At 43.3% G+C, this 27,877-nt stretch overlaps 2 protein-coding genes across 2 annotated transcripts; one reads left to right on the plus strand and one right to left on the minus strand.

The window, feature by feature from the left end:
* Positions 1–16,048: 16,048 nt before the first annotated feature.
* On the plus strand, positions 16,049–21,760 carry LOC139531790 (protein APCDD1-like). Its single transcript, XM_071328634.1, has 5 exons — positions 16,049–16,528; positions 16,844–17,042; positions 17,458–18,013; positions 19,784–20,105; positions 20,209–21,760. The coding sequence occupies exons 1-5, from the start codon at positions 16,483–16,485 to the stop codon at positions 20,664–20,666; spliced, it is 1,581 nt and encodes a 526-aa protein (XP_071184735.1). The 5' UTR covers positions 16,049–16,482; the 3' UTR covers positions 20,667–21,760.
* Positions 21,393–25,627, minus strand: LOC139531794 (vesicle-associated membrane protein-associated protein A-like). Its single transcript, XM_071328641.1, has 6 exons — positions 25,423–25,627; positions 24,598–24,750; positions 24,252–24,355; positions 23,905–23,985; positions 22,565–22,741; positions 21,393–22,392 (listed from the first exon to the last, which is right to left on the minus strand). The coding sequence occupies exons 1-6, from the start codon at positions 25,478–25,480 to the stop codon at positions 22,231–22,233; spliced, it is 735 nt and encodes a 244-aa protein (XP_071184742.1). The 5' UTR covers positions 25,481–25,627; the 3' UTR covers positions 21,393–22,230.
* Positions 25,628–27,877: the final 2,250 nt, after the last annotated feature.

Genomic DNA, 27,877 nt, shown 5'->3' on the forward strand with positions numbered 1-27,877 from the left:
CCCTAGAAAGGCCAAAACCTAGGAAGAAACCTAGAGAGGAACCAGGCTATGGGGGATGGCCAGTCCTCTTCTGGCTGTGCCGGGTGGAGATTATAACAGAACATGGCCAAGATGTTCAAATGTTCATAAATGACCAGCATGGTCAAATAATAATAATCACAGTAGTTGTCGAGGTTGCAACAAGTCAGCACCTCAGGAGTAAATGTCGGTTGGCTTTTCATAGCTGATCATTAAGAGTATTTCTACCGCTCCTGCTGTCTCTAGAGATTTGAAAACAGCAGGTCTGGGACAGGTAGCACGTCCGGTGAACAGGTCAGGGTCCCATAGCCGCAGGCAGAACAGTTGAAACTGGAGCAGCAGCACGGCCAGGTGGACTGGGGACAGCAAGGAGTCATCCTGTCAGGTAGTCCTGAGGCATGGTCCTAGGGCTCAGGTCCTCCGAGAGAGAGAAAGAAAGAAAGAGAGAAAGAAAGAAAGAGAGAATTAGAGAAAGCATACTTAAATTCACACAGGACACCGGATAAGATAGGAGAAATACTCCAAATATAACAGACTGACCCTAGCCGCCCGACACATAAACTACCACAGCATAAATACTGGAGGCTGAGACAAGAGGGGTCAGGAGACACTGTGGCCCCATCCGATGATACCCCCAGACAGGGCCAAACAGGCAGGATATAACCCCACCCACTTTGCCAAAGCACAGCCCCCACACCACTAGAGGGAAAACTTCAACCACCAACTTACCATCCTGTGACAAAGCCAAGTATAGCCCACAAAGATCTCCGCCACGGCACAACCCAAGGGGGGGCGCCAACCCAGACAGGATGCCTCTTTTACAATATTGTGTCCAATGTAGATTATATATACACTGCTCAAAAAAATAAAGGGAACACTTAAACAACACAATGTAACTCCAAGTCAATCACACTTCTGTGAAATCAAACTGTCCACTTAGGAAGCAACACTGATTGACAATAAATTTCACATGCTGTTGTGCAAATGGGATAGACAACAGGTGGAAATTATAGGCAATTAGCAAGACACCCCCAATAAAGGAGTGGTTCTGCAGGTGGTGACCACAGACCACTTCTCAGTTCCTATGCTTCCTGGCTGATGTTTTGGTCACTTTTGAATGCTGGCGGTGCTTTCACTCTAGTGGTAGCATGAGACGGAGTCTACAACCCACACAAGTGGCTCAGGTAGTGCAGCTCATCCAGGATGGCACATCAATGCGAGCTGTGGCAAGAAGGTTTGCTGTGTCTGTCAGCGTAGTGTCCAGAGCATGGAGGCGCTACCAGGAGACAGGCCAGTACATCAGGAGACGTGGAGGAGGCCGTAGGAGGGCAACAACCCAGCAGCAGGACCGCTACCTCCGCCTTTGTGCAAGGAGGAGCAGGAGGAGCACTGCCAGAGCCCTGCAAAATGACCTCCAGCAGGCCACAAATGTGCATGTGTCTGCTCAAACGGTCAGAAACAGACTCCATGAGGGTGGTATGAGGGCCCGACGTCCACAGGTGGGGGTTGTGCTTACAGCCCAACACCGTGCAGGACGTTTGGCATTTGCCAGAGAACACCAAGATTGGCAAATTCGCCACTGGCGCCCTGTGCTCTTCACAGATGAAAGCAGGTTCACACTGAGCACATGTGACAGACGTGACAGAGTCTGGAGACGCCGTGGAGAACGTTCTGCTGCCTGCAACATCCTCCAGCATGACCGGTTTGGCGGTGGGTCAGTCATGGTGTGGGGTGGCATTTCTTTGGGGGCCGCACAGCCCTCCATGTGCTCGCCAGAGGTAGCCTGACTGCCATTAGGTACCGAGATGAGATCCTCAGACCCCTTGTGAGACCATATGCTGGTGCGGTTGGCCCTGGGTTCCTCCTAATGCAAGACAATGCTAGACCTCATGTGGCTGGAGTGTGTCAGTAGTTCCTGCAAGAGGAAGGCATTGATGCTATGGACTGGACAGGATGGTAAGCTGACCACGACTCCATTTTGTTGATTCCAGCCTACAAACAGAAACTAAAACAACAAGCTCCCGCGCTCAGGTCTGTTCAACGCTGGTCCGACCAATCTGAATCCACGCTTCAAGACTGCTTCGATCACGCGGATTGGAATATGTTCCGCATTGCGTCCAACAACAATATTGACGAATATGCTGATTCGGTGAGCGAGTTCATTAGGAAGTGCATTGACGATGTCGTACCCACAGCAACGATTAAAACATTCCCAAACCAGAAACCGTGGATTGACGGCAGCATTCGCGTGAAACTGAAAGCGCGAACCACTGCTTTTAACCAGGGCAAGGTGACCGGAAGCATGACCGAATACAAACAGTGTAGCTATTCTCTCCGCAAGGCAATCAAACAGGCTAAGTCCCAGTACAGAGACAAAATCGAGTCGCAATTCAACAGCTCAGACACAAGAGGTATGTGGCAGGGTCTACAGTCAATCACGGATTACAAAAAGAAAACCAGCCCCGTCGCGGACCAGGATGTCTTGCTCCCAGACAGGCTAAACAACTTTTTTGCCCGCTTTGAGGACAATACAGTGCCACTGACACGGCCCCCTACCAAAACCTGCGGGCTCTCCTTCACTGCAGCCGAGGTGAGTAAAACATTTAAACGTGTTAACCCTCGCAAGGCTGCAGGCCCAGACGGCATTCCCAGCCGCGTCCTCAGAGCATGCGCAGACCAGCTGGCTGGTGTGTTTACGGACATATTCAATCAATCCTTATCCCAGTCTGCTGTTCCCACATGCTTCAAGAGGGCCACCATTGTTCCTGTTCCCAAGAAAGCTAAGGTAACTGAGCTAAACGACTACCGCCCCGTAGCACTCACTTCCGTCATCATGAAGTGCTTTGAGAGACTAGTCAAGGACCATATCACCTCCACCCTACCGGACACCCTAGACCCACTCCAATTTGCTTACCGACCCAATAGGTCCACAGACGACGCAATCGCAACCACACTGCACACTGCCCTAACCCATCTGGACAAGAGGAATACCCATGTGAGAATGCTGTTCATCGATTACAGCTCAGCATTTAACACCATAGTACCCTCCAAACTCGTCATCAAGCTCGAGACCCTGGGTCTCGACCCCGCCCTGTGCAACTGGGTCCTGGACTTCCTGACGGGCCGCCCCCAGGTGGTGAGGGTAGGTAACAACATCTCCACCCCGCTGATCCTCAACACTGGGGCCCCACAAGGGTGCGTTCTGAGCCCTCTCCTGTACTCCCTGTTCACCCACGACTGCGTGGCCATGCACGCCTCCAACTCAATCATCAAGTTTGCGGATGACACTACAGTGGTAGGCTTGATTACCAACAACGACGAGACGGCCTACAGGGAGGAGGTGAGGGCCCTCGGAGTGTGGTGTCAGGAAAATAACCTCACACTCAACGTCAACAAAACAAAGGAGATGATTGTGGACTTCAGGAAACAGCAGAGGGAGCACCCCCCTATCCACATCGATGGGTCAGTAGTGGAGAAGGTGGAAAGTTTTAAGTTCCTCGGTGTACACATCACGGACAAACTGAATTGGTCCACCCACACAGACAGCGTTGTGAAGAAGGCGCAGCAGCGCCTCTTCAACCTCAGGAGGCTGAAGAATTTCGGCTTGTCACCAAAAGCACTCACAAACTTCTACAGATGCACAATCGAGAGCATCCTGTCGGGCTGTATCACCGCCTGGTACGGCAACTGCTCCGCCCACAACCGTAAGGCTCTCCAGAGGGTAGTGAGGTCTGCAGAACGCATCACCGGGGGCAAACTACCTGCCCTCCAGGACACCTACACCACCCGATGTCACAGGAAGGCCATAAAGATCATCAAGGACAACAACCACCCAAGCCACTGCCTGTTCACCCCGCTATCATCCAGAAGGCGAGGTCAGTACAGGTGCATCAAAGCAGGGACCGAGAGACTGAAAAACAGCTTCTATCTCAAGGCCATCAGACTGTTAAACAGCCACCACTAACATTTAGCGGCCGCTGCCAACATACTGACTCAACTCCAGCCACTTTAAAAATGGGAATTGATGGAAATTATGTAAAAATGTACCACTAGCCACTTTAAACAATGCCACTTAATATAATGTTTACATACCCTACATTACCCATCTCATATGTATATACTGTACTCTATATCATCTACTGCATCTTGCCATCTTTATGTAATACATGTACCACTAGCCACTTTAAACTATGCCACTTTATGTTTACATACCCTACAGTACTCATCTCATATGTATATACCGTACTCTATACCATCTACTGCATCTTGCCATGCCGTTCTGTACCACCACTCATTCATATATCTTTATGTACATACTCTTTATCCCTTTACACTTGTGTGTGTGTATAAGGTAGTAGTTGTGGAATTGTTAGGTTAGATTACTTGTTGGTTATTACTGCATTGTCGGAACTAGAAGCACAAGCATTTCGCTACACTCGCATTAACATCTGCTAACCATGTGTATGTGACTAATAAAATTTGATTTGATTTGATTTGGCCCACCCGTTCCCCAGACCTGAATCCAATTGAGCACATCTGGGACATCATGTCTCGCTCCATCCACCAACGCCACGTTGCACCACAGACTGTCCAGGAGTTGGCGGATGCTTTAGTCCAGGTCTGGGAGGAGATCCCTCAAGAGACCATCTGCCACCTCATCAGGAGCATGCCCAGGCGTTGTAGGGAGGTCATACAGGCACGTGGAGGCCACACACACTACTGAGCCTCATTTTGACTTGTTTTAAGGACATTACATCAAAGTTGGATCAGCCTGTAGTGTGGTTTTCCACTTTAATTTTGAGTGTGACTCCAAATCCAAACCTCCATGGGTTGATAAATTTGATTTCCATTGATCATTTTTGTGTGATTTTGTTGTCAGCACATTCAACTATGTAAAGAAAAAGTATTTAATACGAATATTTCATTCATTCAGATCTAGGATGTGTTATTTTAGTGTTCCCTTAATTTTTTTGAGCAGTGTATATATTATATATATATACAGTATATATACACATTGTCCTGGTAGTCGTTACATTCTATATGGAATTTTTTGTGAATTTCTGTTGAAATACTAATTATGCATGTAAGGTAAAACACAGTCTAACATTGTCCCTTTATTGTTCAAGATTGCACAGAAGCAGCAGCAATTGGATGTGACCAAGAAGGAGCTGAAAGAGGCATAAAATGAACACAAGAAGGAAGGAACTGATAGGACTTGAAAGTGAGTGCATTTGACCCCTACTGTTCACATTTCACCCTACAGTTCCTCGTTTACAGGAAAACATTGTAGAATAACAGCTAGTGGACATGACCTTTCATAACCCAGCTTGGCAGTTTACCCACGATTGATGTGGAAGGGTTGATCCAAACTGCTACTGAGATGCTTGTTTAGGCCTCCATTGTTTTACCACCACCAGTGGTGGTTTGTCTGTTTTGAGACCATTCTCTTGGTCAAATTAAGTCAAGCAAGCTCAGTCAAGCACAGATCAATAATTTTAAATTATTTCAAATAATATTTAAACACAGGTGTGGTCTCCTCTGCTCTCCTCAGGCTGGTTGAAAAGGAGGATGTGGTGAAGAGGCTGGAGGAACAGCTGAAGAAGCTCTAGCTACAGATGACTGACAGGGAGGAGAACAAGGTAATCGCTCTGGGCACGTCCAAACTCAACTACCTGAACCTAAGGATATCAGTTGTCTGGTAACAGACTTTAGCCTAACATTGATAATTTAGCCTAACATTTATCCTCGACCTCTGTCAGTTTCAGAGTGAAATGCTACAACACTTATTGTTGCTCTCTAAAAATATGTTTTCACTTTGTGTATTTTTGTAGCATGTGTAAACATGATTTTCTTTGTTTACTCTTCATGTCAGGTGTAGGAAATGCAATGCCAATCGACAAGATCTACAACAAAACGCAAGGAGGCAAGTTTGCTTGGGCCATTGATATGACTGTAAAATATTTTCAGTTCTGAACTGTGACACCTCATTGCTTTTGTATTCTTTTTTTTTTTAAACAATTATGTGGCATTTTCTAATGTTCACTATTTTATTTGCAACTCCATATTTCCTTATTTGTTATTGGTTACCAGCAGTGTTTGTTTTCTGACTGTGAGAATTGAGCAGCAATAGTAGACAAGGTACATTTTGTGTTTGATAAGATTTGTTTCCTTTGTTAACAAAAATATATGTGTGAAATGAAATACCTTTTCATTGATATGTTTAGTTTTTGTTGCTGCCTTACTCATGAGTGAATTCCTACAGCCCTTCAAAGTATAAAGAAAAATCTATATATACAATCATATTAATATACCAACATAAATATAAAAGATGCAGGAATGCACCAGATTTGATATTGTCTTATGCAGTTTGAAGCTGTGATATGTTGGGCTGTGTTAGCATGGCATGTTGAGTTCTCCGATCCTCTCAGAATGTAATCCTCAAAACCTGCCTCTGGTCATACTGGCTGGATTGCAGTCCCTCGTGTTTTACCAGCCTTTTTAGCATAGGTAAATGTCACCAGGCCAAAGAACATGCGTGGACTTCCAAAGTTCGCCTGTAGTGTACGAAAACAGATTTTTTCTGTTGTGCGCCACTGGCATGGAGATGTAATGTACGCTGTCTCGGGAGATGTTTTAGAGCTGGAAGCAAATGTAGTACAACAATTGTTTTGTATTCATCATCAGGTCTTTACATGTGGAGCCTTTTTTGTACCTTTTTTGTGAAGCATACAAACCATAGTGTTTTTACATTAGTGAATAGTGCTGATGTGACTGTTATTTCCCTTTTCATATGGATGAGCTGCTATAGCCCCAAGTGACGCCAGACTCATGTGGTTTCCCACAGGACTGTGGTCAGTAGACTGCAACGCGCCACATCAAAACTCTGTGTGCAGCTCCTCTGAAAAAGAGAGACAGGAAATGTGGGACAAATTCCTCTAGACTGCACCGCGTCTGCTGCCTGACTGCCTACCGCCCTGCACAAATGGAACGTGAGCAACTTCTGTCATTGAGCAACTTCTGTGATGTCTCTGAACGCAATCTCCTCACTCAACCTTTGTTGCTGCAACAGAGTTTACGTTTCTTTAACCACCATGCCAGACATAGATGTTCAATTATTCACTGTAGTACACATGCTGCAGGCCAGGGCCACCAATGAATCATGCAACAGTCTTTTTATTTAACATTGCTGCAGTGTGTTGTGTGGCCTAATATGCTGAAAATGTGAAAAAGAACGCTTCTCAGCTCTTCTCCCGGAGGGCCCTTGCAGTCTACACATTTCCTCTACCTTTCAATAGCAATCTTGAGATCTGGCCGTAGCCTATTGGGCTCTGTCTCAGTACTAAGCTTTTGATCCCTGCTTTGTGTTGCTGCAGTCTGATTCGATTCGCCGGTGTTCTTCACTAATCTAATCCAGACGGAGGGAGTTCTTTGGGACAAGGATTTGGGATTTCCCTCTCGGTTTGTTTAGGGATTAGCAGCAGAAGTAATGAGTGTAAACACAAAATGGGGAAAATATGCCAATGTAAGATAATAGGCATTCACAGAACCCAGTATGCTTCTAAGGCCATGGTTTGAAAGAGCTTGTGAACCTTGAAACTAGAACCTGGGAGAAATTGTAGGATTATATGTAGCCAAGGCCTGGGATTTCTATCCTAGAGATATTGTCAAATTTGTGAAATCAAATTGATGGTGTTTTTTACAGGAAACTTTGTTGCTCAGTGTTTGGACCATTTTTCTCTGCAAGGGAGAGAGACAAAAATCTTATTCTGACTGGATTGGTGATTCCATCACTCAGGGGCTTTAATTCGCTGTTGGTGTTGTGAACTTCACAAGCCCCAGAGGAAACAGGAAGCCCAGTCAGAATTCTCATTGTTTCAGGCCCGCGTTTGAAGTTTGGGCTTGCAGGAAGACAATGTAGAATAACCGCCTATTGGACTTGACCTGCCATACTCTTGTTAATGGCAGTTTGCCATCTATGGATGTGGAAGGGTTGGTTCAAACTGCTACTGAGATGCTTGTTACTGATCTGCCATTGGTTTGACTCCTTTTTCTCCTTTTCTGGGCTACATTTTTTTATTAGAGTTATTAATGACTCAATCACAGCCTACTTTATGGCAGTTTACCATTTATGGATGTGGAAGGGTTGGTTCCTCACAACTGCTACTGGGACTTTTATTACTAATGCACCATTGATCATCTGTGGTTTCTCTTTTTTTTCTTTTTCTGGACTACATTTCTTAAATTAGGGTTATTATTAATGACTGATTATAATTGCTTTGCACAGTGGGGGGAGATGCTCCAATTGGACTCGACACAGATTTCTTTGCACGTGTGGAACGTTTTTGGAACCCCAGAGCCAGAACGACATTCCTTCTTCCCCTATACCTGGGTGTGTTTGTCTTCTCTTGTTGGTCGTCAATGCACCATATGTCCACCACATTGAGATGTTCAAGCAACAACCCCAGCCAACATGTACAGGTGGGCCCCACCTGGGTTTTAAATGGGTTTCAACTGGGCAAGGGCTCTAATTGGTTATCTTAGCAGGTACCCAATTGGGTTAACATTGAGGCCAACATGGATGCTGAGGATAACTTTGTGGGTCACTGTTGGGTTTCCCTCATGTGACCCGTGGAACAGCCCTTCATTAACCCATATGAGCCCCACATGGAAATGTTCCATGGGAACACACTGCATATTTTTTCTTCTTCAAATATTTAGAGACACTTAGCATTTCAAACTGTTTCCTTGAGGATGAAACATCAACTTTTTCTGGTTTTGTCTGACCAGACAACAGAGATGACCTGTCTAAAAAAGAATACTTGAGGCTTGTGGATATTTTTCTCTAAAGCATTCCCAGTTCTCACATAAATAGGTTATTGTCTTATTTGTGAAGAATAAATTATTTGTTACCCATCTACTGTCTTTCTACTCTCAGTCATAGAAGCTACAGTATCTGCATGTATGATTTGAGTTGATGTTTCTGGTGCCTAATACACCCCACTGGGCTCACACCATCATTTCAATGTGGAAATTTGGGTTATAATCGTTTGAGACGTTGATCAATGAGATTTCAACCATTATTCACCCACTCAGAAAGACAGCCAGAAGTTTGTTGAATTCCCAATGTGTAATCACTATGCTTTCAACCATCTGAAAGCACAAAAAAGTTCAAATGGGAATACAATGTCAGATATTTTGTATTTATACAATGAGTTAATGTGTTATCACTGTTTCATCTAATAGCACAACCAAATGACCTGGATTGCAGTTAAGATTCCATTTGTCACGCCCTGACCTTAGAGCCTTTTTATGTCTCTATTTGGTTTGGTCAGGGTGTGATTTGGGGTGGGCATTCTATGTTTTTGTTTTCTATGATTTGTATTTCTATGTTTTGGCCGGGTATGGTTCTCAATCAGGGACAGCTGTCTATCGTTGTCTCTGATTGGGAACCATACTTAGGTAGCCCTTTTCCCTCCTTTCAGTGTGGGAAGTTGTCTTTGTTTGTGGCACTATAGCCTTAAGCTTCACGGTTGTTTTTGTATTGTTTATTGTTTTTGTCGGCGCCATCCTAAATAAATGGGAATATGTATGCTCACCACGCTGCGCTTTGGTCCACTTCATTCAACGGCCGTGACACCATTAAAAGTACATAGTGCAAGTGATTAATGCTGTTCAAGAATCTGCACAGATTATTATAGCAATTGTGAAGATCTCCACAGACCTGGGACCTTTGCATGCTATCTTGAACATGCACACTTTCTATGATTAGCCTACATAAGAATATTTTTATAGTTACAGTAACCTGTGGCCATGGATGTGTTACTCATTTTAAGGTTGAATAAATACTGTTACGTTCGTTTTTAAGATAGCCTTAACTTTAGGCTATTTATAGTGTTACAAAAGTCGTATTGAATTGTGTTTTGTTCACAACGCAACCAAATATCAACATTTAAAGCAGTTGTATCTAATGCTTGGATAGTTACATCTGTGCCACTAGCTTAATCCTATTCTTTAACTTTTGGTTTAGTTGGAGACGTGAATCAAACATATCATTTGTTAATAGGCTATTTACTGTGTTGCAAAGGTGATGTTGAATTGTGTTTGGTTGTCAACCCAACCAAATATCAACCTTTGAAGGAGATGTATCTTTTGTGCTACTGACTTAGTCTGCTTTAATTTCAGTTTTTCTAAAATGATGAATTGATATGTTGGATTCACATCTCCATCTCAACCAAAGATCTACGTTAAAGAATAGGACTCAATCAAATTTTAAATGCACTTTAAAGTTTGATTTGATTTAGTCCTATTCTTTAACTTAGGTTTTGGCTTGAGATGGAGACATGAATCCCCATATAAATTATTAACTTGAATATTACATTTGAAATCAACCAAAGCTTGAAACCCTAGGCCTATATCCAGGCTGCATCACATCTGGCTGTGATTGGGAGTCCCATAGGGCAGCGCACAATTGGCCCAGCGTCGTCCGGGTTTGGCCGGGGTAGGTCGATCAACTACCTTTGGCCGGGGTAGGTAGCTGTAGGTATACCAACTCTCCAGTAGGAGGTGCTGCGTAGCCTATAGTTTTTTTTTTCTGATAGTGGATAAAGATTGATATTATTTATTTAAGTGTCATAAACCTACCGGTGCCCAGCCCATACAGGTTTACAAGACACTAGTAAACACAGTAACATTTCCCTTGTACTCAAAACAAAATAACATTTAACAAATTATATACAAACAATAACCATGGCAAGTACAGATACCATCTAGCCACACTACACAAACAATACATTTCTCCTCCAGGCATTGTGAACAAACTAAGCAATCTCAAACACGCCCTGTCTGAAACAAAATTCAAGCCTCTGCTCGTCCCGTAACCAGACTACTTCAAAAGGCTTCTTAACAGCTTCTACCCCCAAGCCATAAGACTCCTGAACAGCTGATCAAAGGGCTACCCAGACCCCTATTTTACGCTGCTGCTACTCTCTGTTTATTATCTATGCATAGTCACTTTAACTCTACCTACATGTACATATAACCTCAATCACCTCGACTAACCAGTGACCCCGCACATTGACTCTGTACCGGTACCGCCTGTAAATAGCCTCGCTATTGTTATTTTACTGCTGCTGTTGAATTATTTGTCACCTTTATTTTCTATTTTTTACTTATCCATTTTTTACTTAACACTTATTATTCTTAAAACTTCTTAAAACATTATTGGTTAAGGGCTTGTAAGTAAGCATTTCACTGTAAGGTCTAAATTTGTTGTATTCGGCGCATGTGACAAATAAAATTTGATTTGATCTCTGTCCATGAAACCGCTTGCATGTGTTGTGTGCATTTTAGAACAGTTTTTTCCCAAATTGTATTTTGGAGCATTCACGCAGAGGCCTACTGCCTATGAGCTACTGTGAGCTACTGAGCTGAAAATGTGAGAAATAATAGTTTATAAAAATGTTAAACGAAACATTCCGATCTGTTCCATCAGCCCTATTAATTGATACAGCGTATAGCTGCACTACACTACATTGATATGCATCATAGGGTTTAAGAAGTGAGTATATGGAATGCTCACTGAAAAATAACTGGGTATACGGCGTATACCTGCATATACCCACCGCTGGGCAGGACAAAATATTTAGGTGCCTTTGAAAGGGATATGGAGTTTTCACGCTCAACAGTTTCTCATGTGTATCAAGAATGGTTCACCACCCAAAGGACATCCAGCCAACTTAACACAACTGTGGGAGGCATGTCAGCATGGGCCAGCATCCCTGTGGAAAGCTTTTGACACCTTGTAGAGTTCATGTGCCCCGATTAATTGAGTCTGTTCTGAGAGCAAAGGGGGGTGCAACTCAATAGTAGGGAGGTGTTCCTAATGTTTTGTACACTCAGTGTACACTGCAAATCAGTTTCACAACAACATTTATAAAAATGCTCTAGCCCACTGATATCTATGCGTAAGGTCCCAGTCAAACACTTTTTCTGTGATTCTGTGTTCTGGCATATTTATCCGTCTGTTCTATAGACATACCATGTCATCTTTTTGTCTCACATGGTTACCAGCCCATATCTCCACGGATGACCAGGTTTGGAGTCAGTTTGTGCACACCAAGAAGCAGCAGATTGCTCTGTTTTGAACATTGCTACAACTCCAGCAGCATGGTCCATCACTGGACACACACAGGATTTATACAGCTGAGAATAAGCACAGTAACCAAGATCCTCACATATTTTCATTTTGTTTAAAACTGACCCCAAGGCTCTACCTGCAGAATCTGCTAGTGATCTAATGTGATCTTCAAAGGTCATGTGTTCATCCAGAGTGAAACCAAGGTATTTGTAGAGCCCAGTGTAGAATGATGAGGTTGTACCAAAATAAAAGTTGTGTGCACTTCTCTACACGTCCTTCTTTCTGAAATGAACAATCTGGGTCTTCTCTTGATTTATCGCTAGTCTCCATTTAGTACACCATAAATTAACAATATTCAACATTTTCTGGAGGTCATCTTCTGTCTCATCAAAGATAACTATTTCATCAGCATACAACAAGATCTCCAGAAATATATCTGCAACTTCAACACCAAGTTTAGCATGTTTGATTTGTAGGGTTAAATCATTAACATATAGTGCAAATAAACGTTGAAGATCTGACGTTGTTTCAAAGATACAAATCCATCATATTTTATACAAGCGTTGTCTATGTTGAAAATCGGTTACAATGATGACATACTCCCGTTGTTGAAATTTCATCCTCAAAACAACAGTTTACGTTGTTGAGTTTTTGCAAATCCAATGTATTTTCTACATACATTCCATGTCACAATACTTTGACAAATTTTGGGGTGGCAGGTTGCTAGATCGAATCCCTGAGCTGACAAGGTAAAAATCTGTCGTTCTTCCCATGAACAAGGCAGTTAACCCACTGTTCCTAGGCTGTCATTGTGAATAAGAATTTGTTCTTAACTGACTTGACTAGTTAAATAAAACAAATGATATTGATTCAACGAGTTTGTGCTCAGTAAGACCTCAAATCACTTCAGATTGGGTTGCAATGTTCAACACCAGTGTGGTATATCTATCCATCTATATATCTGCCATCCATCCACAATTCCTGCCTTCCAGAAGATGAGGTCAACTGACTCCCATCTGTGAGGGCTGACTGACCCTTGATCTCTGGGTCCTGTCACCCCCAACGACAAAGGCCACAAGGATTCCATCCCTAATCGGCCTCCAGATCCCCCCGAGTGGAGAGGAGTCCTGTGGGGAACCACAGACACAGCTGCTCTTTTCATCTCCTCACAGACACTCACTCACACTCTCTCTTGTCCTTCAACGGAGTAAGTCCAAGATTATTTTGTGTCCAGCGTCCAAGAAACCAGCCCAAAGTGCACCTAACAGTCAACATTATGAAATGGGTAGTGGTAATTCACAAATCCTTGTTTCATTGAAACAAGTTGAAACATTGGTGCAGGGGTGTAGTGGATGGTATACGCCATACTTTTGAAAACTCCATCTCATGTGCTACAAAAACAACGCTAATCAAACAACAGTACTAGGTGCCTGCGCACTTGAATTAAAGGGTAGCTACTCTAAAAAAGAATTGGACAAAATTAGAGTATACACACTTCTCCAGTCACCACTACATCACTGTATTGGTAAAAATGTATCAATATGTGGAAGGAAGGGATGGGGGATGGAGAAGATGTGGCTGGATGTCAGTCAGTGATTGGTGTGGGTTTAAACACTGGGACTTTATAGCTGGTTGACTAATCTTAATAGCTCTTTGTCCATTGAGGAAACATTTTTAACGCCTCAATTAATTACACCACAAACTGAGTTTTGATATCAGAACCTTTCAATGCCTTCATCAATGCCAATACTCAGTGCTCATTCAAGACATTCCCAGTCATGGACATAAAATTTTATTTTTCTACTTTCTCGTGTTGCATTTTACCCCTTTGAGCATCAAAGTGGCGTCCAACGCAAGCATGTTTTCATTTAGCAACACAAATGCCCATAGTAAGTATATTTTGGTCTTGTTAAATATGCTTAGGTTCCCTTAAGGGTTTGGGCGAGCCAGTGCTAGGCTGTGCTAGCAGGCTGGCAGGCGCCCAGTGAGCACAAGGAGCAGTCTCTTCCCACTACACATACGCACACTAAGGTGAGACCTTCTGCGACTTAAATCCAATTTATGCTTGATCCGAAAATGTGGCCGGAGGCGCCATATGGATGGTGTGACGCAATTGCGGAGCCTCAGGAGGCACTCAGAGGCCAAATTGATCTCCGTACCACATTGCAGTGCTCCTCTTAAATTTTAAACAATGCAGAGGACTCCATATAGCTCTGCATTGACATGATTGGTTGAAGGTAGGTGAGAGGGGTAGGTCCTGTATAAACACAGACTCACTTCCTTGACAACTTCCTTCACAACAGCTCTGTGATGCGCCGCGAAGCGCAGAAGGTATGTTTGTTCTGACGTCTGTGAAGGCCGCATCACAGTAAATGCTGTATGGCCAATGTAGACGTCGGATTGACCAGGCAGCACCTTTTAGAACATGAATATCAAATTTTAAACCCTGGTCTCATAGACAATGTAAATCCGGGGACACTCAAATTGGTATGATCTGTTACATTTGGTATGGTTATATAAGACAGATGGTTACTTAAGGCAAAATGAGAGAGTGTTTGGTCAGCATGGATGGGTGGGCGTATAAGGCGATCATCTAGCAACCCAAAGGATGCGAGTTCAAATCTCATCATGGAATACTTTAGCATTTTAGCTACATTGCAAGTACTTAACATGTTAGCTAACCCTAATGCTTTTAGCTAACCCTTCCCATAACCCTAACCTTAACCCTTTTAGCTAACCCTAACCCTAACCGTAACCCTTTAACCTAACTCCTAAACTTAACCTTAACCCTAACACCAAGCCTAGCTAACGTTAGCCAGCTAATTAGAATTTGTAACATATCATACAAAATGTGTGATGGGCATCCACAAATTAAGACATACCATACGAAACGTAACAAATCATACTAAATGGTGTGTCTCTGATTTGCGTACAGAATAATACGAAATGCTTTGAGACCAGGTTGGCCATAATGATTGGTAGTGATATTGTAAATAGAATTATTTAGAACCCACTATGTATTATTTACATCGATACATTATAAATGTGTGCGGACACAATGAATCAAAATATATATTATCTCAGTGCATGCGTTGATTCTCTAACTGCAATAACATTATAATGGAGAGGGCAAATGACAGAAACAAAGAAAGAAAGAGGAATCCATTTGCAGAATCTTGCTATTGGACTTCACAATGTTAGGATAAAAAGCTTGGGTGGATCATCGACTTTACTGTTTACTTCAGGAGCAGGATTTCATACTGTAGGCTTCTTGTATGTTTTTACTCAACCAAACTGATAAATGATTTATGTGGCTGAAAAACCCATCAGGTCACTGAGGAAATACAGATGAGGACAGATTGGAGTGAGAGGTATTTTTGACCACACACTGACAAATATCCTTCTCACTACTCAACTGCAAGGCATATTTATATTCCACCAAATAATTCATAACCCAGGAGATTTCAATAAAAATAGTGAGTGCATTGGTTATTGCATTTGTATTGCAATAGCCTGATGTCAAATGTAGAACGTAGAATTATGTGTCTGCTGTATTACTGTACAGTGCATTCATGTATGTTGTGGCAATGTCTTGAACATTTATTTATTTGAATGTGTAGTATTTTATATCAATAATCATTTATACCACTGGTCTGGAATGCGATACCAAAGCAGCAAGTGAAAAATGAAAGTGAAAAATGAAAAAGCTCCTTATAAAATATCTTGTAACTTTTGCTCAAATTGTCAGTGGCACAGTGCTGTGAGTGCAGACCTAGGTGTTCTAATAGTACAGTTGTTTTTAAACTGCCCAAGCATATCACTGGTTATTTTTTGCTTGCCGGAGTTTACTTTGCTCACGTTCACTTTAGGATTTGACTCATCGGTTTGATGGGGGGCACTGAGTCAAAGCATGATAGTGCCCTCCTACGAAAATATTACTCATGTGTGTGTTCTCCAACTATGACACAGAGGACAGAGAGGAGTGCGCCTGTCCATTTAAAATACAAAAATCGGATAGAGGAAACATAACAAAATGAATAACATTTCTCTAAGAGCAACATTGAAGAACTGCTGAATTGATAGCCTATATTGTTGAAAGGAACTCGTTTGATTTCGTATCGGGGCAGCAAGCCACGTTTCTTAGAATGATTGACAACGGAATTTTCAACGATCTATTTGATTATTCTGGAATGAACGGTTGGTGATGAACGACTCAAATGGGAAGGAATAAAATTCATTGACGATGAACAATACTTTATAATGGAAATTGGAGTGAATCTTCCCTAATTTAAATATTTTTTTAAGTGTCGTCTCAGTCAAGACTAACAATGTTACTGATCAAATTGATTATCTCTACTGCTTTTCTTTTCAATGGTGAGTTTTTAACATTAAGGTGGAAGTATTTGCAAGTTAATATGTATCCTAAATATTTGTATTATATTCTATATTCGGCGATATAGCCTATAATGTAAACGTATATGATTTGAAAACGCGATTTTAAATGTGGATTCTTGTTTTATTTTCTATAATTTAGCAATAGATGTTTTGCAAAGCATGCAGTGTCATGTTATTTTGTATAATATAGTTTTCATAAATGTATAATAGACTACTAAAAAATGCATAATTGCAAGTTTTCTAACTGTTTAAAAGTGTTTTAATGACATCCCAGTTTATCCACTGTTCCTACAGGTGGTTGTGAGGGCTCTCTGCTTCACTCTGACATAAGAGCCAGTGTCATGTCCTTGGGGAGGAAACATGGGCAGCAGCATGATCGACATGCCGCTATTGTTGCGTCCCAGTGTCACTACATGCTCAAGCACCTCCATGGTGGAGGACAGATCTCAGTGTATATGCCACCCAACATTGCAGGCCATTGGGTATCCACCAGGTAATCTACTGTGTAATGTGCGCCATTAAAGGGTTTGTTATTAATCTTTATTAAATATGTACATAATTTTAAGAATGTATAGTCAATATATTGTAGCGAAGTCAGGGGGTAGACCTGACTGGAGCTTGAACCGGGACCTTGCAGCTGTAGACACATGAGATCTACACTTCTTGAGGAGGTTGCTAGGTGTTGGGTTAAGTTCACTGCAATACTATTCTGTATGTAAACCTACTTGGCACAACACCAGGTTCAGCTTTAGACCTCTTAGGGTAAAAGATTAGATGTTGAACTGGCTGGTAAAATTAAGGTTGAGTTTTGACTCTAGTTACCCACCTGACTCAATGCATAATACTGGAAAAGTGAATAATTTCACTAAGCTAATATCATTCATGTTTTGCTCTTTTCCCCCTGTCAGCTGTGAGGTCAGGCCTGGGCCAGAGTTCATCACCAGATCCTATCTCTTCCACCACAACCACACCTTCCAGGTCCTCCAGTTCCACTACAGGGACAACCGCTGCTTCTCTCCCACCTACACCATTCTCGCCCGGGGCCAGCTGCACCTGCGCCAGGCCTCCTGGGTGGTCCGCGGAGGCACCGAGGCCGACTACCAGCTCCACAGCGTCCAGGTTGTGTTCCACAGCCCTGAGGTAGCCAGGAACCTCAGCCAATGGCTCAAGCCCAGCTGCGGAGCTCCATCCCTGGTTGGAGGGGAGTCGTGGGAGCCCTGGGAGCCCCATATCAGCTATGACCTGTGGGGCGAGGAGGAGGAGCGGGGGAGGGATTGTGCCCGCAGGCTGGGTTTCACTATGAATGAGCTGCAGCTGGTGCGTGTGGAGCAGCGCCGCCATCATGGCATCCGGGTCCCTGATGACCACACTGAAGAGCTTTTCCTGGGGGATGTCCACACTGAGCAAGCCCAGAGGACCCACCACAAACCCTCCAGCTACCAGCCACCCCTGCAGAACACCAAGGTCAGAGTCATAGAGATATATAATGTATATTATTCTCTATCTGTTGTACTGTATTTTTATGTTCAGGGTCATCACTTACATACTGAGACCCACTGAGATAGAATCCCTTTTGGCAGATACTGTAGTTTCATTTTCAAGTATCAAATCCCTACTAACTGAAAAGTATTGTGGATGTTGAAGATGACAAACTGTTGCAACATTGATGCCACACATATACAGTAAGTGATACATCATATTTCAGTGCTGTGTACTTGTATTTTCTTTCAACAATCACAGTATTGTCTGTAGCTTCTTGTACACGACAACTTTCTGTGTTTGATTTTGGACGAAATGGGAGAGAATATGAATTGTGCAAACCCAGCGGCAGAGCGGACCCACGGACGATAGTGATCATCTGTTGGTTGGTTTTCCACAGCCGCTCTTCAAAGAGAATAGCAAATAGTGGCGCAGTATGCTGTGCTCTGAATTCCTGCCCTTACTCTGTGGTAGTGTGTGTGCGCCTGAGGCTGTATCGAGGGCAGAGGGATAAAACTGGAGCCTGACCAGAGAGATGGAACTAGGCCTTCAGTTCAGAAGCTCCCTCCTTTCCTCCCTCTCCTCCGTCATACAAAAGGATCCATCCCTTTTATGTCTCCCCGCAGCATTTACCCATATATCTACCAGCATGTCTTTTTTTAACCAACACAAACAACTCCCAGCCTATAATGTGTCAGGGCAATGTAAATGAGCTCTAGTTAAAAGTTCAAAGCTGAGGCGAGTTATGTTGAAAGTGATTCATTCATTCTATGGTAGCGGAGGTGGTAGAGCTACAGCCAGCCTTGAATGAATACAGTACGCTCAGCTAAGGCGTTAATCTGATGCTCAACCACTAAGAGTACACTCTAAAATGGGCTCCCTACATAAGAGGGGCTTGATGGGCTTTTTACTAGATTGCATGCACAGCCCAATGAGTGTAAACAGGGATCGAAAACCATAAAAGCAGTCATTGTGTATGATGGGTCATCTTTGATGTTCATCTTTGAGTCCAATGTGTACTTGAGAAAACAATTGAGACCCGAACTGTCTAAACCAGACTGTTGAAAGGTTTGGAATAATCCAAAACAGAGGCTTTGGATGTGAAAATATCTTATTTTATTTGTCTATTCAACTGTATCTCCATATTCCCAGCTATTGTCATTTTGAAACTCACACACCTGTGGCTGATTCTGTTTGATGATGAAGGACTTGAGAGCAAGGCACAGAAGGCACCCACTGCTTTTAATAAGTCCAACGAGCCGCGTCCAGAGACGAGAGAGAGGAGTAGTAGCCCCATCACCAAGTGCAGTTTCCAGGCCAGGGAGAAGCTTTTGTTTCTTTGCCATGGTGATTGTTTTCATCGCTGCCATCAATTTAGGATGTGTAGTGGGGCCAGGAACACTCCCAAGTAACACATGAGAAAACAGTCTGCCAAGCCAGCACTCTTCTCCTTTATTGGGTTGGCTGGGCAGGTCAGAGTCAGACAACAGACTCCAGTTTGAATGGCCTTGTTTGTGTTTTTCATCATCATGATTGGTTGTCTGTTGACATTTCAGTTTCCATGAGTGATGTTATTTATCACCATGCTGTAACTCATTAAACTGCTTTGACATATCTATTTCACCTTGGATTTCACCAATGGATGTAACACATTGAAATGGGATGCGGTTCAACATCCACAGGTCTTTTGCAGGTGTGTGTATTTCTCCTTCTTGATTCACAATATGTAACATTCAAAAACATTCTCCATTGCAGAACCATGAGCGTACCTGCCTTATCTGCAGAGTCATCGCCAGGGCGGACCAGCATCATCCTCCCATCCTGCCCTGCGAAGAAAACCTATCCGTCAAACTACAGGGCCAATGGGTAAGCCAGCGGTGTGAGGTCCGCCCTGGGGTCCTCTTCCTCACCCGCCATTTTGTTTTCCACAACCACAACCGCACTTGGGAGGGCCACTACTGGCATTATTCTGACCCAGTGTGCAGACACCCCACATTCAGCCTGTACGCACGGGGTCACTACAGCCACGCAGTCCTCTCCACCAGGGTCCTGGGAGGGACAGAGTTTGTCTTCACAGGTAGGCGTTAGTCAAAAGAAAAAATACATGAACGATCACAGCTTATCATGCCATTATTAAAGTGTGCATAACAACCTCCCTTATCCCCTCTTGGTCTTCACAGTGGACCACATGAGGGTGACCCCCATGGACCAGGCCACCACCTCCCTGCTCAATATCTTCCGGGGTAATGAGTGCGGGGCCGAGGGCTCATGGCGCCAGGGATTGGAGCAGGACGTCACCCCCACCCATGGGTGTGCCGCCCTGGGCATCCGGCTTCCGCACACCGAGTACGAACTCTTCCGCATGGATCGAGACTCGGCGGACCACCTCCTTCTCTTCAATGGCCAGAGGCCCACGGATGGCTCCAGCCCTAACCAGCCCCATAAGACAGCCACCTCCTACCAGGCTCCCCTAGTGCAGTGTACAGGGGCCGGCCAGGGGCCAACGGATTGGGGGAGGGAAGCCGACCAGCTCCATAGGCTGGGGAGTAGCTGCTGCAAACAGGGAGAAAGAGGTGGCGTGCTGGATGTGGTCAAAGTACTGCTTATTGCAGCTATACCCGTTCTGCATCTCAGCTAGGGTTAGCAGTGGCTGCATGTTGTGGAGCAGCACTGACTGTGCATTGGACTTTTAGACTCTTAATACAGTGTATGTAATTAATGTTGAGTTGCTACATTCTATCATTCAGTGTCGTGTTCAGTAGGCATGAAACACTATGACAGGTGAAACGATGATCTACTGTACTAAAAATGCTTGTTTTCGTACGGTGTGCACTAAAGAACACGACCCAACACAAGTTGTCTATGGCCGTGATTCAATCCAATCACGCTTTGTCGACAATGCCATTTAAAAGTAATTTCGATTGAGCCGACATGGGACATCCTAATAACGCGCCACTTCGATACAAGTGACTTTTCGGCATTCTCTCTCTTTGCCCTATTACTGGGTTCTTCCTTTCTCTGTGTAGGTAGTCATGATGGTTGTCAATATACAAGCTTGTGGATTTGAAACTTAACACTCCTAACCTGCTAGAAAAAAAGTTGGCGCTGTATCGAAGTGGCGTGTTTTTAAGGAATGTCGAGCCGACATATGCAGCACTTACCGTGAACATTGCCTTTACAAGCCCCATGGGGTTGAACCTCAGCCTATGTATCATGCAGCTCACTCCAATGACATTTGCATGTTAATCACATGGCGTATGCAATTTGAGTTAAAAGGAATGGAGGACACCAAACACAAATGGAATCGAGCCTCACTCTTCCTCAAAGACAAAAGATGCACAAAGATGACAAACTGCCACAAAAATAGTGTTAAACATTTTATTTCAATGTTAAATACCATGGGACAGGACTGCAAGAACAGAGAGATCTTTTCAGTCAACATTTGCCTCACGAGGGATATATCATTTGTGTAAAGAAAAAAAATAATCTAGAAAGAAATGTAATAATAATTCTGTGTGTGTCAGTAGGAAACAGGAAATGTCCATGGAAGGAGAAACCTATATTCCCAGCATACTGTATTGTTTCACATTCCTCAAGAAAAATTAAGGATTTAAGAATTCAGTGAACATTTCAATGTAAGAGGCCATCCAGCAACATGTAGCAGTCTTTTGCTTGGAAGGTTTCCCCCCCCCATCCCATTTTATTAAAATGATTAAAATAACATACAAGACACTGAACATTCCAACTCTTATTAAAACCACAGAGTGAAAGAGAACTCATTAGAATTGTTCAACCAAAGTCTTGAACCCAGTACCCCGAATCGCCTGTTATCGATGCTCTAACAAGTGTAAAATTTGAGTTAAGAAAACCTCCCTCCCCTGATGCCTCACCCCAGAAAAAGAACAGAACGTCTGAACAGAACACCCCCCCCCCCCCCCCCCCACACACACAAAAAAAAAACAGAGAAAGCTCATTCCTCTCTGTTTTCCCACACATGTGTACTAACCGTGTGAGATTGTAAAAGGCGATGCCAGTTTATTATTCGGGTACACAGAACATATGTACATACGCAGTGAGCTGACACTATCACTGATAATGGCAGGTCAACGATAACACACACTTTAACCTTGAGGGTCTTGGGAGACAAATGAGAGGCTATGCCGGCCCGCTTTCCTTCTCTCTCTCCCACCCCCTCCCCACTCCTACAAGACGAACTTCCCTAGGAAGAATCCGATGAAGATAGCTGCTATGACGACCATTAGCGAGGGGAGGGAGCTGGAAGAGTGCTGTTTGCTCATCATGGCGCCCGAGCCGGTGACCATGTCGTCTGACCGGTGGGACTTCCTCATCCTCAGGCCCTCATCCTGAGAGGAAGATAAACACATCCTTCTTTACCACAGCCAAAGCCCCAGGCCAATATCATCTTACAAGAACATTAGTCTCCATGCCATGAGGATATATTACCTTTTATCACCAATATATAATACTATCCTAATATCACCCCAACCCTAGACATCACACAACCTAAGACCATACCTTGAGTTGTCTGTTCTCGTCTGAGAGTTTGCCCACATCGTACTGCAGCCTCTTGCACTCAGCCATCAGTTTCTTCATCTCAGAGTCATCCATGGACGCGCTGCTGGGCCTTGGCGCCGACGTGCCATCTGCTTTGGAGTTGAGGACGGGTGCAGCTTTGGTTGCATCGACATCATTCTGGAAGCAGCCAAAGTGAAAAAATACAAAAGTGACCAGGAACCTAGTTTCCCTCCCGACATTGCTGTACATGCCAACCAAATAAACTCAACACGCTTTTGAGTAGACAAAATGTCATGAAACCGTTACATCGATGGAAATACATTTTTAAAAACGTGTTTAATTTGTTTGAAATTAGTATGAAGAGGTGATACATTGTCATTAGGGGCCTAACGGCAAAATGACAGCTATAACCATTATCCAACATTACATTGTTACACAGCTACAACCATACCTGTACAGCATACTTAGCACTGATCAGACAACTATTCTACTACAATCAGAATTTACACTAGAAGAGAGGTGACCACCTACGGTGAGTAAACTACACTTCCCAATCTGCCCCTGAACAGCCACTTCCTGCTCTGCCACAAACCTTCCACTGCCTGCCTCTCACTGAGCTGGGAGCTGACATGAATTCTGGGAGATCGCTGGAGTCGTAGCGGGCTGCCAGATGGTGCCAGCTGCACAGGGGAGTGCGGTACTCTCCGGGGGTGGGGGCTGCCCTGTCCCTCAGGTGCCTGGCGCTGAGCTTGGGGGTCTGCCCAGGAGTGGTGAATGCCATGATGCTACCACGGGTCTCCCTGGCACTACCGCTAGGCTATCGCACGAGGGGGAGCACACGCAGCATGCATGATCATAGATATATAGAGGTCATGTCTTTAACTTTGGGGCGTTCAGTGGTTCTCAATTGCTGCTTTGGTTGTAGGGTAAAACATTATACACTCCAATTACACACTGCTATAAATGACTGTGTTGAACCAACAAAACTGACCTGTCACCACTAGGAACAAGTTCTAATTGTTACATGATGTGAGTGTTTCAGATGTGACCATAGAGAGCTGTGAGGTAGAAATGCTTGTTATTACAGTTTATCCACACAAAAATCCACAAGATCGCATATTGGCAACAATCTGTACCTACATAAAAGGCAGAGAAAGGAACAAACAGCAGTAAGGAGAGAGCGAAAGCCATGTAGACTCTATGAGAATGTGAAAAAGATGCATTGACAGACAACACTGAACTGTGGCCGTGACAAAAGTACAACATTGGACGTATAACACCAGAACCCTGGAAGGCCGCTGATAGAAGTTCTATTTTCTACTACTAGACACACTACTTACCATTTTATCGTTTTCAGAGGGCAGTTCAAACACACATCTCAGCTTGGAGTCCATCAGATCATCTGGCTTCGCATCTTTCCACTGTGGCGATTCAACAAGTACAAGATAAGGTAAACATAGAAGGATTAATTGATTACAGGGACCGCTGATGGAATAACAATAAACATGCAACACTCAGGGGCTGTGTAATATGCTATTTGCTGCCCTCTGCTGGAGAAATCACAAAGAACTATTTAAATACAGTACTGAAATCTGTGGATCAACAAAAGCAGGTTTTCCATTGATGACATAGCCACTAGAATAAAGCACAAAGTGTATTTGGTAGTAATGTTGACAGGAAAACGTACCACTGCGTCCATGTCTGTAGCAGTGGATGGTGCAAAGATTGTCTGTACCATGAATTTGTGTTTACTTTTTTCATTGGGGTCATATTCAAAGGGCTGGAGCATTACTGTGGAGACAGAAGATATGGGGTCAAAATTGGGTCAACAACTATGCCTACTGGTAGATGCATTTGACATGTACATGCTTGATTCTTCTGCATTTACAAAGCCACACAATGAATTATAGTGGAAATAGTGACAGGATATAATTTGCTCTTGTTTAGTGTTGTTGACAAAACGGGGTTGCTTGAGTGATACTCTCACATATTTGGCAGCACACTGACAAAGGTCTGCAAATACAAAGCCTTACCAGAGACAGTAACAGTGGCTCCTGACTCAATCATGCCGCTGTTGGGCCGTACACAGTACCGGCGAGGTGCAGTCGTCTTCACTTTGAAGCATACTTTTCTGTCAGAGGGATTTTTGAGCTTGAGGTTTGTGGTCACTACTTCTGTGAAGGGTCCTGCATGGGAGAGGAGATGGTGTTGATGGTCAATGGATTCACGTGAAAATGGCACACGGGCACAAAATTGACAACCAACAGACTAGTTGCTACACATTATGGAAGTTTGTTTACTGTTTAGTAAAATTACCCATTGAAAACAGAGTGTATCTAGGCTCAGATAAATATGTAGCTATAACAATGCATGCACTATCTGGGCATAGCAAAATGTGGTATGCAATGTGTATGCAATGTGTGGGATAACTAGCATATGAGCTGTCAGTCAACCAGCTTGCTCCCATTCACAACCGCAATTACAGCCTTGCCACTGACCCTAGCAAATAAATTAACAAGTGAATGTCTGGTCGAATCAGAATGTGTTGCTTAGCTAGCATACCGATCTAGAGAGTATACGCCTTCCAAAACCAGTGGGTTGGTTAGAATATTAGAAAGTACAGTACTGTTAAAGTGATATCTCTGTAACTCGGTACAGGCCCATATATCCTCGCTCCAATCTCAAAATGGCGGCGGTATACGAGCGGTGTCAGTGGGGTTGTTGTAGCTACACATCCCCGGTCCAGGGAGCTGTAGTGGTAACGATAGCTACCACTCCCGAAAGCGTCTACTACAGCCTGTAACGTTAGCAGTACAGGTGGTAACGTTAGCTAGCTACTGACAGTATTCTTATCTTACCTTTAAATTTGAGATCATACGGTGGTTCAAGATCAAGGACCTGCTCCAATTTAGACATTTCGTGTGAATTGTGTTGTTGGAAACCGTTCCAAGGAGCCAGGTCAGTGTAAAATCACCTATATGGGAAACGAGTCACTCTGAGCCAATAAACGTGAACACGAGTACAGTTGAGTTGTTAAGGAAGCGCGCAGCAGGGCAAAATGCACGTCACCGCGAAATAAGTGCTCTTACCTGTGTTCTCCTTCAAAATAAAATCCCCCCCATTGAAACGGATCGAAACGGATACAAATAGTGCCATATTTGGACTAGATAATGCTAAACCAGGTTGGAATGTTATATAATTTTTTTTTTTTTTTTTTTCACCTTTATTTAACCAGGTAGGCTAGTTGAGAACAAGTTCTCATTTGCAACTGCGACCTGGCCAAGATAAAGCATAGCAGTGTGAACAGACAACACAGAGTTACACATGGAGTAAACAATAAACAAGTCAATAACATGGTAGAAAAAAAAGAGAATCTATATACAATGTGTGCAAAAGGCATGAGGTAGGCAATAAATCGAATAATTATAATTTAGCAGATTAACACTGGAGTGATAAATCATCAGATGATCATGTGCAAGAAGAGATACTGGTGTGCGAAAGAGCAGAAAAGTAAATAGATACACAGTATGTATATATATATATACACACACACACACACACACACACACACACACACACACACACACACACACACACACACACACACACACTGAACAAAAATATAAACGCAACATGTAAAGTGTTGGTCCCATGTTTCATTAGCTGAAATAAAAGATCCCAGAAATGTTCCATACACACAAACAGCTTATTTATCTCACATTTTGTGTACAAATTTGTTTACATCCCTGTTAGTGAGCATTTCTCCTTTGCCAAGATAATCCATCCACCTGACAGGTGTGGCATATCAAGAAGCTGAATAAACAGCCTGGTCATTACACAGGTGCACCATATGCTAGGGACAATAAAAGGCCACTCTAACATGTGCAGTTTTGTCACACAACACAATGCCACAGATGTCTCAAGTTGAGGGAGTGTGCAATTGGCATGCTGACTGCAGGAATGTCCTCCAGAGATGTTGCCAGATAATTGAACCTTCATTTCTCTACCATAAGCCGCCATAAGTGTCGAGACTAAGCATTAAATCCCTGACTAAGCGTTTAGCATTATTAGATGCACTGGAAAGACAATGTATTCCATTGAGCGTATTTCCGACATTACCGGGTGTGTTTGACAGGTCATTACAAACATTTCCTCGGTCGTAACGTTAATGGGAAAAAACTACTGGCACAAGCAGGAATATGAAAGAGCAAAATAAAAACAATCAATCCAGTGAGATTTAAATTACTAGAATATTGTGCACCCCTCAAACACAGGCTGAGAAGACAGATCCTCAGGTGGGGAGGGCATGCGTATTATAACGTCTGTGGGAATTCTTCATCTTCTCCTTCAAGTTTTATTGCCGAATTGCAAACAACTGACAGGTGCATACACCGCCACCTACTGTACTGGAGTGTGAAGCCAGTCACGACCCATCTATACTTAACTAACCCTGAATTTCTAATAAAATGTAATAATTCCCTACAAACCTCACTACTCCCATCACCTCCTCCCAAAATACCACCCACTCCCCACTCCCGTCCAACCTCTCAAATCCTGTCAAACTACTGCTCCCTTTCTACATCATACATTTCACAAAATAATATATGTTAAATCGTTTCCTCTACTGTACAGTCATTACACATTCCTGTACCATGTTTCAAAGATTCTGCCTAAGTGTGGCGCTGTTTACTGCAATTGTCTGGATTATCTTGTGACCCGAACAAAACTACTTATTTTACTAAACTAGACATTGAAGTAAATTGTGTTTCTTTAAAAAGATGGGCCTGGCTGACATGGACTGTTTCTTCACCTTATTCTCCTTGTGATTATCCATGGTTGTTGGTTTTTACCAGGTAACAAGAAGTGAAAACTATTCAAGGACTGAAGCAATAAACTCCTTACTCAACTAAAAATGTAAATAAATGACGTTTCTTTGAAAAGATGGCCTTGGCTTACATAAAAAATTAACTAAAGGAAGGGATACAAAGACACAGAGGCTGATTATCTTCCTGCACATGTCTTTACTTACAATGCTGGCTGCCATGGTTAACACAAATGCAGGACACGAAATTCTTCCTGAATTGACTTTTTCCCCCCATAAGTAGGCCCACAGTATCACAGCGAGGTCAAACAGGTGTGTGTGTGTTAGATTACCCAGTGTACGTGGTGTACTATGGTCTTAGCCATGCTCTTACTAACCCTCATCTTTTATCTTTCTCGGTCTCTCCTTCCGGAGGACCTGAGGCTCTTGGACTGCGACTGAAGACATCATGGCCTGACAACTGGGTGTGCCTGGCCCAATTCCACCTTGCC

The sequence above is a fragment of the Salvelinus alpinus genome, chromosome 10 (genome assembly GCF_045679555.1).
Source record: "Salvelinus alpinus chromosome 10, SLU_Salpinus.1, whole genome shotgun sequence".
Lineage (NCBI taxonomy): Eukaryota > Metazoa > Chordata > Actinopteri > Salmoniformes > Salmonidae > Salvelinus > Salvelinus alpinus.